Consider the following 15,499-nt stretch of genomic DNA (forward strand, 5'->3'; position numbering starts at 1 on the left):
AGTGTGCTAGAACCAGGGCCTTGAGGGATGCTTTAAATGTCTCCTTCATCCACACTAAGCTAATGCGGTGGCCGACAATCTAGCTAGGAGAGGTAGCGCTTCTCAGGCTACTTCTCCTTTTACCGCCCAGACCGATCTTCCCCGATATTGCTAAGGGTCTTCTGTTTTTGGATAAGGTAGGCTTAGGTTACTTGAGGGAGAATTAGCTCCAGTTCTCTACACGATAGGTGAGGTATCGAGCTTTTTGTGATGCCCACCCGAGGCCTCCATAAATCTCCTTCTATTTTAGTGAATAAGAAAAAGCTTTTGTTGAAAAAAAAAAAAAAAAGTTAGACCAATAGAGAGGAGATTTGGATCCCAAAAGGTTCATCTGATAGACTCCAGCATAGACAAAGGATACCCTAGAATTTCTCAGATTCCAATAAATACCGTTTCCATTCCAATACAAAGTGAATCAATCTGGAAATTCAAAAGGGCCATAAAACAATATCATCGGGTCCTTTGCTAAATTATAAAACATGATATAGATTAAAAAAAAAAACTTCATAAATACCCATACCAACACAAGTACCATTCAAAACAATGCAATGCTGAAACCAAAGATAAAAAATGGTGGAAAATATTCACAATCTGACTCAACTCACACGAAAATGGAAAAGTTCCTCGGTTATCTTGAGGTATGTTGTTTGAATACTAGCATAGCACAACAATCCATAAGCATGCACAAAGCCACTATAAACATGGCATGTGTACCACATTACACTTTGTAGTTCCTAAATTTGAGCATATATGGTTGTGAAAGCTCTTAAATTGAGCCCCTTATTCACAAGAGCATGGTAAGAAGGAAAACAAAAACACATTGATACTCGGCAGAGTGATGAATGATACGTAAGCACTTGGTAATTATTTAGAAATTGCATATGTGGTATAAGAGTAATTCAAATCAAAATGTCCAATTATGGGTCTGAGTTTATATGTATCATGAAAACGTTTATTTTATGTCTGACCATCTGGAAAATACCCAATGGTCCTATCTCAACAAAAAAGTGTCCACATATCAAGGGTTAGGATTGTTCAACCAATCTGACTTTTGAGACTTAGTGAAAGTGAGCTGCACAATATAGTCAGCATATTGAGAGTCATATGCTGGAGTATCAAAAACCTCCCTATTCAGACCACAACCAAAATCAAGAACCCATTGAGTAAATAAGAAGCTTACAGTTAGATGAATGCAAGATCATATTTCAGATTGTCATACATAACTTCAAGCATGCAGCAACAAGGCTTAATAACCAAAGATAGAGTGTTCAAGTTTCAAATATCAAAACGTAAAAGAGAACCAACTTCCAAAATGGATTAGGATTTAAGAACAAGTAGAAGAGGATGCATGATAAAAACAACAAAGAATTTGGAAAATTCAAATATTGAAACTTAAATAACCCCAAATAGCTATGATGATGATGATGAAGATGATGAAATTGGGGAACTCATCAAGTTCTTATCTGCTACACTGCTCTCAAGTTAGACAACTATCCATTGTCAAGACCATTCATCAGGTGGGTTCCACCATTTCTTCAATATCCTATCGAATATCTGGTCGCTTTCAAGCTCGAAAATAGAATAGGATAAAAACAACTCTCTGCATTGTATATGTTAGGTTGATGTATCCATTTAATCCATTCCATCCATCAACTGGACCCTGTCATGGACGGCTGATATATTTAAATTCAAACCTACTAAATTATTCTATTCAGCACATTTCTTCAATATTCTATTGAATATCTGGTCATTTATTGTTCTTATTTTTACCGTGGATGCAGTGGCCACACAATTGATTAATAAGATTGTATGTGTTACTGTTCAATCCCGACCCATGGTCACATGTTATGAATTATCTGAATTGGATCAAATGTGTGCAATTAGGACATGCCGTAGTAGGATTACATCCATGAAGATTGACGCGATTGTTCAATAAACCAATTGTAAACAATCAAGCGATTTTAGAAAGGGAGAGTTAGACTTTAAAATGGGATCTGTTTGCTTTGAAACCAATGACTTCTTTTTATAAGGTAAGTTTTTCAATTAATCCATAAAGATTACATAGTATTAAAAATATATAAGACCATGTCACCAATTTTATTAATTTGAATATTCAAGAGTATTGTAAGTAAATAGAAACTAAAACTAAGTAGAAAGAAAGATTAAGATAAATACGATGTCTTGTTCTGACAAAATGGCCTTGTAAACTACCCGTTAGTAGTTGGAAGACGATCGTGCATAAAGTCAACATGATGTGATTGAAGATTTATCAAGTATGGACCTGATAATCTGAGAGATCCGACAACAGGGTCATAGGTAGTTAACTTACTCTAAGTGTGCATTGCAGTGATGTGCAACGGACAATAACAATTTTAAGCTTAATTTTAAAAAAATAAAATCTACAGGAGAACTCTATGATTGAAATGAATTAATCTAAACATCCATTTCGGTTGGTCCAACAAAAACCAAAGGACCAAGCCTATCATTATGATAGAATAAAAAACAACAAAATGGATTGGAAGGAAGACATTCAGACAGCAACCAAAGCACCACAATTGATGACTTGAAGCAATAGCTAAGGCAACTGATTGAGAGGGAGAAACTTCGAGAGTCTTGTTGCTAGGATCTACGAGAAGATTTTGTAAACACCTTTGCAAAGATTGACCAGCCTATAATAAAAAAGATACTCTGGCCAGTTCTTTTTAGGGATTAGACAGATTAAGGTACAAAGGAATGAACCTCCATAGAGGATAATGGCTCTAGACTAATGACGATTTTAAGCTAGACTTGCTGAAGCGTGGCTGGACAAAGTGGAGTGCCTAAGTTAAGAAGCTAAAATTAATAAACGGCCATGAAAGGATAATAGGATAAGCAACATAGAGTTGTAGAGAGATTAATTAATTGTTGTTGGTGAGGGCTTGAAGCTCTTCTTCGATTGCAGGGACAATGGCTATGCTTAAAAGTCTTGTAGTTTAGTGTGAATCTTCAGATTACATAGCAGCAGTATCCTATTAGGATTTGAAATCCTTATTGCACAACACCATCTTATGTGATTTGCTTCTAATTTTGGATAACTTTTCAAAATTTACCTCTAATTCCTTATTGCCCTTTAGAGGCTTTGGACATTATTTTGGAAAGAAAATTTTTTTTGGGCTGATTTAGGATGGCCATGTTATGCACATGTTGGACTATGGAGAACTTGGCATCGATGTATCTTTGGAAAACTTCCTTAGCATACTAGGAGTCATACATATATGGTGTACGCTAGTCGCTAGTCACACTCCCTACAAATGATGACTACCTTTTGTGTTATATATACATGGGTCCGGCTCTAACCATTGCTACTTTTATTAGGATATGTGTCATTGAGAGATAAGCTTAGCGGTCTCTCTTGACTGTTGGAACGTGCAAATCAGATGCATCCTCCCTGCTATTTGCAGATTCATCCAACAGATGCATCCTCTCTGTCTCATCCAGATTCATCCAGACTCATCAAAATTCATTCTCCTTAGATGCTAAGAATGAAATCTGTTGGTTTCTCCATAGAACTATTTGGCTACCTAATGCCATTTACTCCCTAGTGAAAGTACTAAACAGGGACAGTAATGTCTTTTGTAAACACTAGCTAATCTTATAAATAGCAGTGTTGTGAACGTGTGTTCCATCAGAAAAAAACAGATGTCATTGTTTTTACCGCAGTAGCTTGGTTTTAAGAAAAATAATATAGTATATTTACTTTTTCTCCCTTGCAAGTGGGGCTGCACTTGTCACTATTTGGGCTTTGTAAAGCCAACATTGACATAATACATTTCATTCCCATCTTTCGTACGAGTGTGCCCATACATGGTAACTTTTTCTTAATTAATGTAGACGGTGCCAAGCCAAGTGTGAATAGTGTGTGACTTCTAGGAAATCATCCATCTATCTTAACTCTTAGCAAATTGATAGACCTTTTTTTTTTTTTTGTTAGCTTGTTAGTACACCCCACTGTCAGTTGACACTTCACTGTTAGACCTGATTGACACGTAACCTTCCAAGTAGTCATGTAGGGTGATGGATCTACCATACACCCGGCTCCACCAGTCTTAGGTCTAACTGGTTGGACATACGAAGTACGGTCCACGAAGCGGAATACTTTCACCCTATTAAGTGCATGCCATATCCAACCCTTAGGTTGGCCCCACTAGGAGGATCACTTCACCCTCACCATAGAAAACAATATCAATCCATTGTTAAATAGAAAAATACAATTGTGGTCCACTAGATTTGGTAGACACAGCTTAATTTTGCACCTGGATGATTCTCACGGTGGGGCCAATATATTGTGCGGGTTAGATGTCACACATAAATAGAAGGATATATAGAAGCCATCCACTGGATGGACTGCGACTAATGGTCAAACTGAATGGACTTAAGACCTTCTTCTTTTCTATATATCATCGATATATGCACGTACCCCCACAAATGAGAGAGAGAGAGAGAGAGCCCACAGATGAGAGAGAAAATGGGAAGAGAAGGATATGCACCTCTCTTTGAAACTAAGGAAGCAAAGGGTAGAATTGCATATAAGATGTATGCAATTTCGGCATTTGTGAGCGTTTGTATGATTTGGGTGTACAGAGCACCTCATGTTTCAAAAGAGGGAGTGAGGTGGGTATGGTTTGGTATGTTTGGAGCTGAGATTTGGTTTGGTTTCTATTGGATTCTCACTCAATCAGCACGTTGGAGGCCTGTCTATCGTTCTACCTTCAAAGAAAGGCTCTCCCACAGGTACGCACCATTCTACCCGTTCTCCACCAGCGGTGCAACTTGGGTCAGTCTCTAACAAAACCCAACTGGCCCAACCTCAAATTTAGGTTGGGTCAGGACGGTTGAGTTGAGATCAAGATGGAAATGTTCAACCCAACCCTAGGTCAGGTTGCCATTGGGCTGAGAACTCAGGCAATCAGGCGGTTTGGCTGGTGATCCCAACACCAGCCAGCTAGCTGGTGTCAAAGATCTATGGCCCCATCCTGATTTATCTGTTTTATCCACGCCATCATTTTTCCAGCTCATTTTAGGGCATAAGCCCAAAAATGAGACCGATCCAAAGCTGAAGTGGACCACACCACAGGAACAGTGGTGATTGAATGCTTACCATTGAAAGCTTATTGGGGACCTACCGAAATGTTTACTTTCCATCCAACCGGTTTGTAAAATTACATACCCCAGGATGAAGGGAAAAATCCAATATCAACTTGATCGAAAACTTCTGTGGCCCACAGAAAGTTTTCAACCGTAAGCATTAAACCCCCGTTTCTTGTGGTGTGGTCCATTGGAGCTTTGGATTTGTCTAAATTTTTGGTCTCATGCCCTAAAATGAATTGACAAAATGGATGGACGGTGTGGATAAAACAGATACATCATGGTGGGTCCTACAGAGCTTTGACACCATGCGGTTTGGCTAGTGACCCCAACACCAGCCAGCTTGCTGGTATCAAAGCTCTGTGGGGCCACCATGATCGATGTATGTCTTAAAATGTACTGATTTTGAGAAAACAATTTATCTTGGTGTCGCACATAAGATGTAAGACTCGTATCCTAGTCTGTACTATTCCGTCGACTCTCACGATCTTTCCCGTCGAATTCCGGCAACCTACGACGTATAATCGACGTTTGCGCGCGACCGTAAATCGAATCCCGTAGATTTGAGTTGGCTTAATCTGAGACTTGTACCATTGCGACCGCACCGTCGCCGCGGTTCCAACGCCGCGACTCGCGCACTGATCCGATACCCTGGCTAAGAGATGTGAGCCAGCATTTATTTCGAAGAAAATACCGCGCGTTTGCAATCCCAAGAGAATTTCTACAACATGTCCCATCAATCAATCAATCAATCCATCAATCAATCATCTCATGTCAAGTACAAAGCACCCATGCTTTCTTTCTCCACAAGTCAAGCAACCACCCAGTCAATTCTCTCTCACCCTCTCTCTTACACACCCATACATGTCAAGTACACCACCACCTCACCCATCACTCACATCTATCACCTCTCTTTCAACCATCCCATTTCTCTCTCTTTCTCTTCATATTTTCCAAACCATTTCAAGCAACTAAAAAAAAAAACCCACACGTCCAAGCATTTCATGTGAGAGAGAAAAATGATTTTGTGTGGCTCACCTTTCTCATCCCATAAACTTTCATCCTAGCCATCCATCTCTCATCACCCTCCATCAAAGTGAAGCATAAGGAGACCGGCGTTCCAACGGACCGAGAAGATCGAACGGTGAGTGCTCCTATAGGCTAGTTTTCATATTTTTATGATGGACCAAGCGAGGCCTACCGATCAATGGTGTGGATCTCACTTTGAACCCTAGGATGTGGCCGATGGACCGAGAAGATCGAACGGTGGGTGCTCCTATAGACTAGTTTTCCTATTTTTATGATGGGCCAAGCAAAGCGTACCGATCAATGGTGTGGATCTCACTTTGAACCCTAGGATGTGACTGATGGCCCATCTTGATCCTCATGATCATTCCATGATGGGGCCATTCTCCATGGACCCCATCGTGATGTTTACTTTCTTAGTTGAATGAGGTCATCTAGACCTTTCATTTTGGTGGAGAAGGGATCTCCATCATTGATTTTTGATTTGGTGGGCCCACATGCAATGAGACCCACTTGATGTATGATTGGATGCTTGAAATGGAGGGCCCATAGTGCCAGGGTCCCTCTATCACATGTGCCTATTTCTCTCTCTCTCTCTCTCTCTCTCTCTCTCTCTCTCTCTCTCTCTTTCCCTTTTGTGATTATATGGTTGTGTGGCCCACTTGGATGGACCCCACCTTATATATGTGTTGTATCTACACCATCTACCATTTGGTGGCCCACTTAAGCAGGGCCCACCTCAATGCATGTGTTATGTCCAATTGTCCAGCGTCCTTGGGACGCTGGACGTGAACTGGGGAAAACACAAATATTAGCTTGTATCCAAGCTTATGGGGTGGCCCACTCATATAGGCCCCACCTTGATGTATGTATTCAATCCACGCCGTCCATCCTTTTCCTCTGACCATTTTAGGCGTTGAGCCAAAAAATGAAGTCCATCCTATCTTCTGGTGGGCCATAACATATAAAACAGTGGTTTCTACCGTTGAAAACCACCCTGCCATTTCTATACTCTGAAAAATATCAGATATTGGGCTTGTTTGGCTTGTTTTGAGCTATGGGAAGCAATGGCGGGGTTGGATTCTTCCTATGCGGGCCCCACACTCGAAAACCCTCAAAAATTAGGTTTTTTTTTTTTTTTTAAATATATGGTAGCAGACGCTCCTGCTGCCAGAGATGCAGGCAGCGCCTGCCGCGTGGAGGGCGGGCAGCCGTGTAGGCAGGGACCCACGACTCCATCTGTGGGCCCCACCATGATGTATATTTGTCATCCAACCCGTTCATTGGGTGGGCCCCCTCCAAAGTTGAGCCACATCCAAGACTCAGGTGGCCCACATCATAGGAAACAGTGGAGATTTAACGTTTGCCATTGAAACCCCTTTTGTCACCGCAGAAGTTTTGATTCAATATGAAATTTGTTTTTCCCATTCATCCAGGTACGTGCGACCTTATAAACGGGTTGGATTGGAGATAAACATTATAGTGGGCCCCACGTGGGACCCACAACGATATATGTGTTGTATTCCCACCGTCCAGGTGGATGGTGGAGCCTACTATGATGCATGTGTTCATGCACGCTGTCCACAGTGGACGGTGGAACCCCTGTGACCTCACCACTGTCCACTGTTTGGGCAGTGGACCCACCATGATGCATATGTTACATCCAAACCGTCTATCCATTTTGAAAGATGATTTTACGGCATGAGTTAAAGAATGAGGCAGATCTAGGATCATGTGGACCACATAACAAATAGTAGTGGGGATTGAGTCCCTGCCATTGAAATCCTTTGTTGTCACAAAAGTTTGGATTATTAGGAAATGTGTTTTCCTCTTAATTCAGGTCTGTGTGACCTTATGACCAGATTGGATAGAAAATAAATGTTAGGGTGGGCTTTGGGAACTTTAATGGTGGAAAAATCACTATCTCCACTTATATTTGAGTGTGGCCCATCTGGTATGCATGGGACCCAATTGGTGTGGTCCATTTGAGATACATAAGGCCCATGTGATTAGGCCCATTTTGATATATTCTAAGGCCCATGGGTTATGGCCCATTGCAATGTACATAAGGCCCGTTGGTGAGGCCCATTAATGCGGCCCATTTGATGAATGTAAGGCCCATGTGATACGGGCCATTTGATGTATTTAAGGCCTAATGGGATGTACCTAAGGTCCATTGCAATGTGTGATCCCAATATGGTTTATGTAATGATGTTTACGACGGGCTATGCCTTGGGAGCAATGATGGTTTGACATGCACATTACAAGTATAGTGTTGGTTAAATGTCCGCATTATGACTCTCCCTAGGGCCCATTAATAGGCCCGTACTTGTTGTGTATAGGCCGTCTAGGCCCATCTGCGTTGTAAGGATAGTTCACAACTTTATAACATGCTTAGTATAATTTCATGATTCATGCCCATACGCATCATATGCATGCTTGATATGAGGAATGTTTAACCATAGCATAAGCCGTTGGGCTGAAACATTTATGGGACTCCTTATGAGATGGAGTGCCCCACATGATCGCGTGGTACACGCAGGATTGCTGCATGATTGTACGGTGTGACCCATGCATCTCGCATATGTGTGACTTGATCACTGTATGCCCTAACGACATCAGGGTCATGGCCTCCACAGGCACATCGTGGATGGTCGTATGGGATACCGAAAATATTAGCTCTAGCATTGTGGGCACTTAGGATGTCATTGGGTGAAAATTTCAGAACCTTTTTGGTACCAGGAGTTGCTCCAACGTCTAGACCGAGTGGATACACAAGCGCCCGAGTGCCGAATACCAGTAGGCCACGTCTCCCACTGTGTCGTTGTCGGTTGGAAGGGGGTGTGGCCTTATCCGCCCGAGTGAGGGGGCTATAAGCTAGGCTGAGTTTAACGAACTCACAAATGAGTCCGCTATTGACGAGCCAGGTAGGTATTGACAGACTACTGGTCAGGCGGATAGTGTGGTCTCTTCCACTTACTTGACTATGCAGCTAGGGAGGAGGCAGTCAGTGTGAGTATACTAAACCTCGGTGATATTTAGAGAGGAACTGTACTGATATGTGTACTTGATGAGGACCGACATGCTTGCTTTGCATCTCGCATATGACATGTGGCTATATAAGCTTCGTATCGCATGACCTTGGTATGGCCGATAGCATTCATGCCTTATATCACATAGATTTGGTACACCTGATAGCATTTATGGACTTACCGCATCTTTCCGCATTACTCTGAGATTATATACTTGACACTTGTCTTGCGCATACACTTACACCACCCTCTAAGCTTTTGTAAGCTTATGCACGACAGTTGCGTGTAGGTAGTGTTGGACAGTAGCAGCGCTGAGGCAGGAGTGCGCATCAGTTTATTTTGGAGCCTTTTGATCATCTTGTATTTTCCTTTTCGCACTGTACTTAAAGTTTTTGATATAGTGGATATGTGGTGATGTTGTTTTGTGACTTGGTTATGCTTGTGGTTATGCTCCATTACAAAAAAAAATTCATACTGAAAATCCTCCTTGTAGGATCCTAGGATCGGAATCTGGCATGTGAGTGCCGAAATTCGAGAATGGGGCACTACGGAGGCTGTTGGCACTAGATTCGGCGATCGAGAATTTTGTGAGCCCGTTTTCCGAGTTTGGGGCGTGACATAAGATTAGTACATTTGATAGCATATACATAGTATTATAGTGGAACCCAAACTAAATTTGGACAGTTTTAATGGTGGGACTTCCCATCTCAACTGTTGTACATGTTGTGGCTCACCTAAATGTTGAATGGTCTGATTTCTTAACCTACTACAAGCAAACACAGGTGCACCCGATGGATGGGGTGCATTTTAATATTTGATCATGCCTTACGAGACAAAAAATTAACAATACATTACAAATACCAATGACATATAATTATATATGGTTAGATATACAAATTGTTTAATTAATGATAGTAGATGTTAAGATAATCTAACCTGATTCTTCTTAGAGTTTGAGTAGGTTGAGTATTCAATGCCAAGGGCCACGCAATTGTTTTCGGTGGGATAATCTTATATTAATCTTCAATTGACTCTAGTTTCCATACCACACCTTCTATTACTGTGTACGTGAATTTGGTACATGAATGTTATACATATATACATGTATATAAATATATGTATGTAGATATAAGACTTGCATGCATGCATTATGATCAATGTTTCAAATAGTGCTTATAACATAGCTGGTGTCTAAGATCTATGGCCCCATCCTGATTTATCTGTTTTATCCACGCCATCATTTTTCCAGCTCATTTTAAGGCATGAGCCCAAAAATGAGACCGATCCAAAGCTGAAGTGGACCACACCACAGGAACAGTGGGGATTGAACGCTTACCATTGAAAGCTTATTGGGGACGTAGCGAAATGTTTACCTTCCATCCAACCTGTTTGTAAAATTACATATATACCCCAGGATATACCATTGAAAGCTTATTGGGGACGTAGCGAAATGTTTACCTTCCATCCAACCTGTTTGTAAAATTACATATATACCCCAGGATGAAGGGAAAATCCCAATATCAACTTGAACCAAAACTTCTGTGGCCCACAGTAAGTTTTCAATCGTAAGCATTAAACCCCCATTTCTTGTGGTGTGGTCCGTTTGAGCTTTGGATCCATCTCATTTTTAAGGCTCATGCCCTAAAATGAACTGACAAAATGGATGGACGGTGTGGATAAAACAGATACATCATACAGAGCTTTGACACCATGCGGTTTGGTTGGTGACCCAACAGCACAAGCTAGCTGTTATCAAAGCTCTGTGGGGCCACCATGATGTATGTCTTAAAATGTACTGATTTTGGGGATTTTTTTTTATTTTTTATTTTTTAAATCCTGGTGTGCCACGTCAGATGAGTGGATTTGATGGCATATACATACCATAGTGGAACCCAATCTAAGTTTGGACGAATTTAATAGTAGGACTTCCTATCTCAACTGTTGTCCATGTTGTGGCCCACCTAAATGTTGAATCGTCTGATTTCTGGGCCTAGTACAAGCAAACACAGGCACACCTGATGGATAGGGTGGATTTTATCAAAATGAAGTCATTCTATCTACTCAGCGAAAGTAGAACCCTCTTGTGTAAAGTTGTGCAAGTGTTTCCGCATTTTAATATTCGGTCATGCCTCACGAGACAAAAAATAACATTACAATACAACTACCAACGAAATATAATTATATATGGTTAGATATACAAATTGTTTAATTAATGATAGTAAATGCATGTTAAGACAATCTAACCTGATTCTTCTAAGATTTTTGAGTAGGTTGAGTATTCAATATCATGGGCTATGCAATTGTTTTGGGTGGGATAATATTAGATTAATCTTCAACTAACTCTATTTTCTATACTACACCTTCTCTTACATTATATGAATTTGATACATGAATGTTATACATATATACATGCATATAAATGTATGCATGTAGATATATATAAGACTTGCATGTATATATTATGATCAATGTTTCAAATGGCGCTCCTAGCATAGCGGTATCATACACGGTGTAGTAGTAGCATACTCTGCATAGTGTAGCATAACCGTAATGCAACACAATGTAGCTAAATAGCATAAATTCCCTATAGCATGTGCTACAAGGGTCGTAGCATGGGTGATAGTTATGCATCGTGTAGCGTTCGCAATATTTTTTATTTTTATTCTCAAGGAGTGATGTGAACATTTATTTTTATTTTATTTTTTTAGTTTTGTTTGTTAAAAATAATATATAATTCATATTATAAAAAAAAACTTAAAATATTAAGTTAAAACCAAACTTTTCTTTATTTACTTTCACTTCAAATGGTAGTGAATTTCTATTAAAGTTGGTGTGATACTCACATACTAAAACACCTTTAAAACTAAACTTAAAAGAAAAAGAATTTCGAAAGAAAGTTTCCAAAACTCATCTTTGGATAGATAACATCTGTATTATACCTAATATTCTTATCATTGGGATTTTTATTTCATTTCATACTTGTGAGTTATGACTTATGGTTTCAATTAGATATTATTAATTAAAGTAGTTTAATTCAAAAAAAAAAAAGTAGTTTACTTAGAAAGTTGTTGTGATAATTATTTAATTTGGTTTATGACTTTATATATGGATTGACTTTTGATAAATGATAATTAATAATTTATTTGAATATGCTTAACTTGATAAAATAAATATTTTTTTATAGGTATTTTTATATTTTTTTTACGTTTTTTTTTTTTAAATTATAAATTGTTTATGGTATTTTTTCTATATTTTTGTTTTAAAAAAATAAAAGTATCATGTAGCTTATGTTATACACTACAAAAAGTTAAACGCTACGCAACATACTCCCATTAGTTAAAAACACTGTTTATGATAATACATAAGTGAGTTGAATTGCATTGTTATATGCATGCATCCATCATTTTTTAAAGTCCGTCTCTCATATCATTCGGTCAATCCATGTGAAGATGGTCGGCTGATTGGGACCAGCCATCTCCCATGGATATTATATTATTCCTTCTACATCGGATTACATATTTCGATGGTCGGAAAGTGGGAGTTTCAGAGTGGGTGAATACATATTCTTTACACCCAAAAGATGGATGGTTATGATTATCCTGTCATCTTTGTATGTGGGCCCACGGGAGATTCTTTCTGATCATCCAATATCCTCCTTTCTATATGTTGGGACGCATAGAAAGGAGCTTGTTGATGTTAGGCGTTGAGGCCAAAACTCAGCCTGATCTATGATTCAGGTGGGCGGTGGGCCACACTACAGTGGTATATGACACACACCAGGGAGACATCACATATGCTGTGGAGGGTCAATGGCCCACTTCTGACAGCCGGCAGATCACAACCGTGATTGTTGGAATTAGACAACTCTAATTGGAGAAGTTTTTACGGTATATGGGATAAAATTCCATTTTCCATCATAATATCTCTCCTTTGTCCATCTTTAATGGTGCAGATATGAAGATCGATTGTCAGGGGTGGACATTTTTGTGTGCACTGCGGACCCCACAATAGAACCACCCACCCTAGTGATCAACACCGTTCTTTCAGTCATGGCCTACGATTACCCGCCGGAGAAGCTGAGCATCTACCTATCTGATGATGGTGGGTCAGATCTAACATTCTACTCTCGATTAGAGGCGTCCTAATTCTCGAAGCATTGGATCCCATTTTGCAAGAAATTTAAGGAGGTCCCGAGATCACCAGCGTCCTATTTTAGCACAACATCTGAGCCACATGATACACAAGGCCAACAATGGCTGCACATCAAGGTAAAATGTCTTCCACATTATTTATTAACGGTAAAGTACGTATGCCAGTGCAGACGGTACAAATTATCATTACTACCATGGATGGACCACAACCTAAAAATTATAATGATCTCACGGTCATAAATGATTGTCATTACTACCATGGAGGGACCACACCTAGATTTCCTACAGGAGTGATACATTGAATCATCAAATTATAATTAAATATACGACCAACCCATATTTATCAAGTTTAAAAAAGAGTAAGAAGAAATGATTCAATCCTCTTAATTCTCGAATGGAGAGATTAACATTTATCAAATTTGAAAGAGAGCAGGAAGAAATTTATTTCTTGAATTGAGAGACCTATGTAACATAGATACAAATGGTCGAATGGGAACAAGAATTTCAAGGGACTTTTGCGAAATTATAGTGAACTATAACAGTTATAGATGTTCAATTAGCGGTGGTCGAATGGATGGTTGGAATGAAAAATGTAAACATTCATTGGCCGTTCATCTGATGCGCTATACTACAGCAGTGTAGCCCAATGGCATAGATAAAAAATTTGATTGTTCACAAATTGGACGGTCATGATTGTCTGATCAAAGGTTAGAATACTACAGACTAAAGAATATCAGCATCGATCTAAATTCAGGAATCAAAAGCCCAATGGTGGAACTCTGTGTTTATCTGATCAGCATATGAGTTTCGAATCGTGGCCGGCTTTACATGCTGTAGATTACATATTTATGACATATTCTAACATATTCACTGGGGCATTAGTTGTAATGTTGTATTAAAGATTATATTTGGGGTTTAGTTGTAATTTTGTATTAAAGAATATATTTAGGTTTATCCAAAAACATTCCTAGGAGCTATGATATTTCACGAAAACATTTAAGCCCAGAGCCTAAGAAATTCATGAATCAGGTGAGTCACATAGAAGGAAATAGGATGTTTGGCATTGCTATGTACTCTATTTCCAATCATATTGTCCATCTAATTAAATTACGGATTAAGCTATATTCCAACATAGTTATTGAGACTGACACTCGCATCATTGCAGAAGGGGTCTCTAAATTTGTAGATTCAACACCGTTTGGTTATCATCCAATATATAAAAGAGTCAATCACTCTTGTTTTTTCTCATACCTTTCGGGAGGGCAATGCAGTTGCCGACCTTACAATAATGGCCAGCCAAAGATGTCCCAACAAGATCTATTGAAATAGATCTGACCTGCCTAGAGCTGTTAAAAAAGGGAACCCTAGCTTTAGACAATGCTGGTGGGATTGATCAAAAGCAGAAAAATCGAAAGGGGAGAATTCTGAGGAGTTTAGAATGCCTCCTTTTTTTTGGTGGGGCTCTTCCTCAATGTCCATTGATAGTTGAGTCTAATAAAATTCCTTTTTTCAAAACAAAAAAAAAAAAAAAAAAAAAAAACAAAGGCTAAATCATGGATTGATAGTTGAGTCTAATAAAATTCCTTTTTTCAAAAAAAGAAAAAAAGAAAAAAAAACAAATGCTAAATCATGGATTGGGATTGTATTTGATGCCTATGCCTAAAATTAAGTAACGCAATTACTAATCAGATTGAATTTTCGAAAATACAACAAGTTAGTCAACTTAGCTTTTAATTTTTGGGAACTTTGGAGAGGTTCCAATTCAGCAAAATTATTCCTATCAATGGTAATTTTGACTTTTCATCCTTCGTCCACATCATCCGGGGACTGTTTTGGTAAATATACATATAGTCAAAGTATGTTATGCGAATATCATATGCTCCCAAATTTTATTAGGTAAAAACCCCATTATATTTCTTGTCCTTTTTCCTTTTTCTTTTCCATAGTGCAGCTTCCTTTGTTATTATATGTCAAATAACATTTTTTCATTTTTAGTGTTATTAATGTTATACAGTTATAAAATATTATATGCTTTACTTTTAGTATTATTGACGTAGGGGAGGACGTGAGGTCGAGCACCGTCTTCCTCAAGAGGATAACTATTCCGAATCCACGGAACTTCTCTGG

The 15,499-nt window shown here is 39.1% G+C and overlaps 1 protein-coding gene across 1 annotated transcript; it reads left to right on the top strand.

Annotated features, from left to right (window-relative positions):
- The first annotated feature begins 4,543 nt into the window (after window positions 1-4,543).
- Window positions 4,544-13,459, top strand: LOC131255221 (cellulose synthase-like protein E2). Its single transcript, XM_058255914.1, has 2 exons — window positions 4,544-4,809; window positions 13,174-13,459. The coding sequence occupies exons 1-2, from the start codon at window positions 4,544-4,546 to the stop codon at window positions 13,364-13,366; spliced, it is 459 nt and encodes a 152-aa protein (XP_058111897.1). The 3' UTR covers window positions 13,367-13,459.
- The last annotated feature ends 2,040 nt before the right edge of the window (window positions 13,460-15,499 follow it).

This window comes from Magnolia sinica, chromosome 9 (genome assembly GCF_029962835.1).
Source record: "Magnolia sinica isolate HGM2019 chromosome 9, MsV1, whole genome shotgun sequence".
NCBI lineage: Eukaryota > Viridiplantae > Streptophyta > Magnoliopsida > Magnoliales > Magnoliaceae > Magnolia > Magnolia sinica.

Coding starts and splice junctions, on each gene's coding strand:
- LOC131255221 (XM_058255914.1), top strand. CDS start 4,544: ATGGGAAGAGAAGGATATGCACCTCTCTTTGAAACTAAGGAAGCAAAG. Junction 4,810..13,173: donor AAAGAAAGGCTCTCCCACAG/GTACGCACCATT, acceptor TTAATGGTGCAG/ATATGAAGATCGATTGTCAG.